Source organism: Nanorana parkeri, unplaced genomic scaffold, assembly GCF_000935625.1.
Source record: "Nanorana parkeri isolate BGI_ZX_2015 unplaced genomic scaffold, ASM93562v1 scaffold2177, whole genome shotgun sequence".
NCBI classification, from domain to species: Eukaryota; Metazoa; Chordata; class Amphibia; order Anura; family Dicroglossidae; genus Nanorana; species Nanorana parkeri.
The window spans coordinates 3596-5796 of record NW_017308445.1 but is presented as its reverse complement, the minus strand read 5'-3'; the positions used below and the strand labels follow the sequence as shown (position 1 = coordinate 5796).

Genomic DNA, 2201 nt, shown 5'->3' with positions numbered 1-2201 from the left:
ATATGAGATAGACTCATTACATGCAAAGCAAGATAATTCAAACCGTGATTTGTCATAATTGTGATGATTATGGCTTACAGCTCATGAAAACCCCAAGAACCCCAAATCCACAACCTCAGAAAATTAGAATATTACATGCAATCAATAAAACAAGGATTGTACATAGAACAATATTGGACCTCTGAAAAGTACAAGCATGCATATGTACTCAGTACTTGGTTTGGGCCCCTTTTGCAGCACTTACTGCAATTACTTTTGCACGATATTCTAATTATTCGAGTTTCACCTGTATGTGTATGGAGACGCAGGAACTGTGCACCCTCATGCTGCTTTCCACAGCCGCGCACAGACGGTGTAAGTCCTCGGATGCAGACATGATGGATTCAGGTCCGTACACGGCCTGTGAGCAGCTGTCAAAACTTGGTGCTGCGGGAAGCAGTGTGAGGATGCACAGCTCCTGCATCGCCATAGAGTTGAATGAGCTGCCCACACGCATCTTCCCGCAGCTCCAGACCGGACCCTGTACAGGGCAACACGCCCCGTGTGAATGAGGCCAAAGGATAAGCTAAAATGAATTGCACTTGTGTAGACCAAGTTAAAGCTCACCCCATTCCTTCATCTGGGTAGGGTTTATAGTCCGCCAATGGCAAATTATATTTCTTGGCAGCAGCTGCCATTTCTTCTGGTGTCTTGGGATAAGGTCCAGGCATAAGATGAGAGGGAAGATCATGAGCTGAAGCAAAAAGCAGAACAAGTGTTAGGATTTAAACAAACCAAATATACATCCAGAGGCATTAGGGTATTGCTGTTGTAAACACTACAAACTTTACCTTATTCTGGGTCTCAGACTATTCTATGATTTAGCAAGAATATAGGCGCTAATTAAGATGAAACATTAAAGTGACACTAAACATAGGAGGTCAATCTAAGCCCTCGTTCACACCTGAACGTTTTGCAGCGCGTTCTACACTCGACGAACGCTCAAAAATATAAATCCCATTGTATTCAATGGTCTCGTACCCACCTTGGCGTATTTCCGCCCATCCCTAACGCGCTACAAAACGGCCCACGCCTGAAAAGGTACAGGTACTACTTTGGGCCGTTTTGTTGCGTGTTTCCATTGGGATACAGCCAAGTAGTCTTCGGAAACGCGTGTTTGTCGCGCGACTTTTACCACGAATCGCGGTAAAAGACGCGCATATGCAATACGCCTAGGTGTGAACGAGACCTTAAAAATACATTCAAGAACCTTAACTATTATTAAAAATGTATCTTATTTGTGTATCACTCGGCTGTAGATCCTCAAAATCATCTCTGAATTTGTGCTGACACTGTCCTTCCTTCTGGAGGGTGGCTACTTTTCTTCCCCATGGTTCTTGTGTGTGTTGTATAGTAGTCACCGCTCCAAGCTCACTCCTGTGATGGACTACAATCTCAATATAACCTATATAACTAAACATGAGATTGTAGTCCATCATGGGAGCGCGCTTGGAGCGGTGTCTACTTTACAATACACACAGGGACCATGGGGAACAAAAGCAGCCCCCCTCCAGAAGGAAGGACAGTATCAGCACAAATTCAGAGATGATTTGAGGATCTACAGCTGACTGATACACACGGTTCAGTATTGTTAAAGGAGAACTATGAGATGAGTGATTTCCACTCACCTCATAGTTCTAGCCGACCTGTGACAATGAGACTATCACAAATCAGCTCAGTAGATCGGGGGAGGGGCTGGATTCCCTCTCCCCGCTCCGATCTGCCAGCGCTGACTGGCGGAACAGACGGGGGAGGGGGCGGGTACAGCTGGCTCTGCCTCTAGATAGGCAGAGCCAGCTGTCACTCACACAGCTGGGCAGATCCCGCCAGCTACGTCGGGATCCGCTCCGGCTGTAGCTCGCGGTATACTGAGCTTAGGGTAACGGGAGGACGCTGGTTTGTGTCCTCCCGTTACCCTAAGGAGAACTATGGGGAAAACCACTGACCCCATAGTTCTCCTTTAGTGTCACTTTAATAACCAAGCAAGAATTGCAATAAATCAGATAAATAACACTTTACCCAACTGCACACCCAATTTAGGGGCTGAGCTCTTCTGGCACATGCCAGGGGAAAAAATTCTTAACCTTACAGTGGGGCTCTCCCAACACAGCAAGGGTTAAAAGAGAACTATGGGGTAAGTATTTTACTTACCTGATACCCCC

At 46.2% G+C, this 2201-nt stretch overlaps 1 protein-coding gene across 1 annotated transcript in view; it reads right to left on the bottom strand.

The window, feature by feature from the left end:
- Positions 1–566: 566 nt before the first annotated feature.
- LOC108800949 (NADH dehydrogenase [ubiquinone] 1 beta subcomplex subunit 8, mitochondrial-like) overlaps positions 567–2201 on the bottom strand; it is a 2981-nt gene continuing 1346 nt past the window's right edge. Inside the window, exon 2 of the mRNA XM_018572928.1 lies at positions 567–733. Coding sequence (XP_018428430.1) covers positions 603–733 — 131 coding nt within the window. The 3' untranslated portion in view covers positions 567–602. The remainder of the gene's footprint in view (positions 734–2201) is intronic.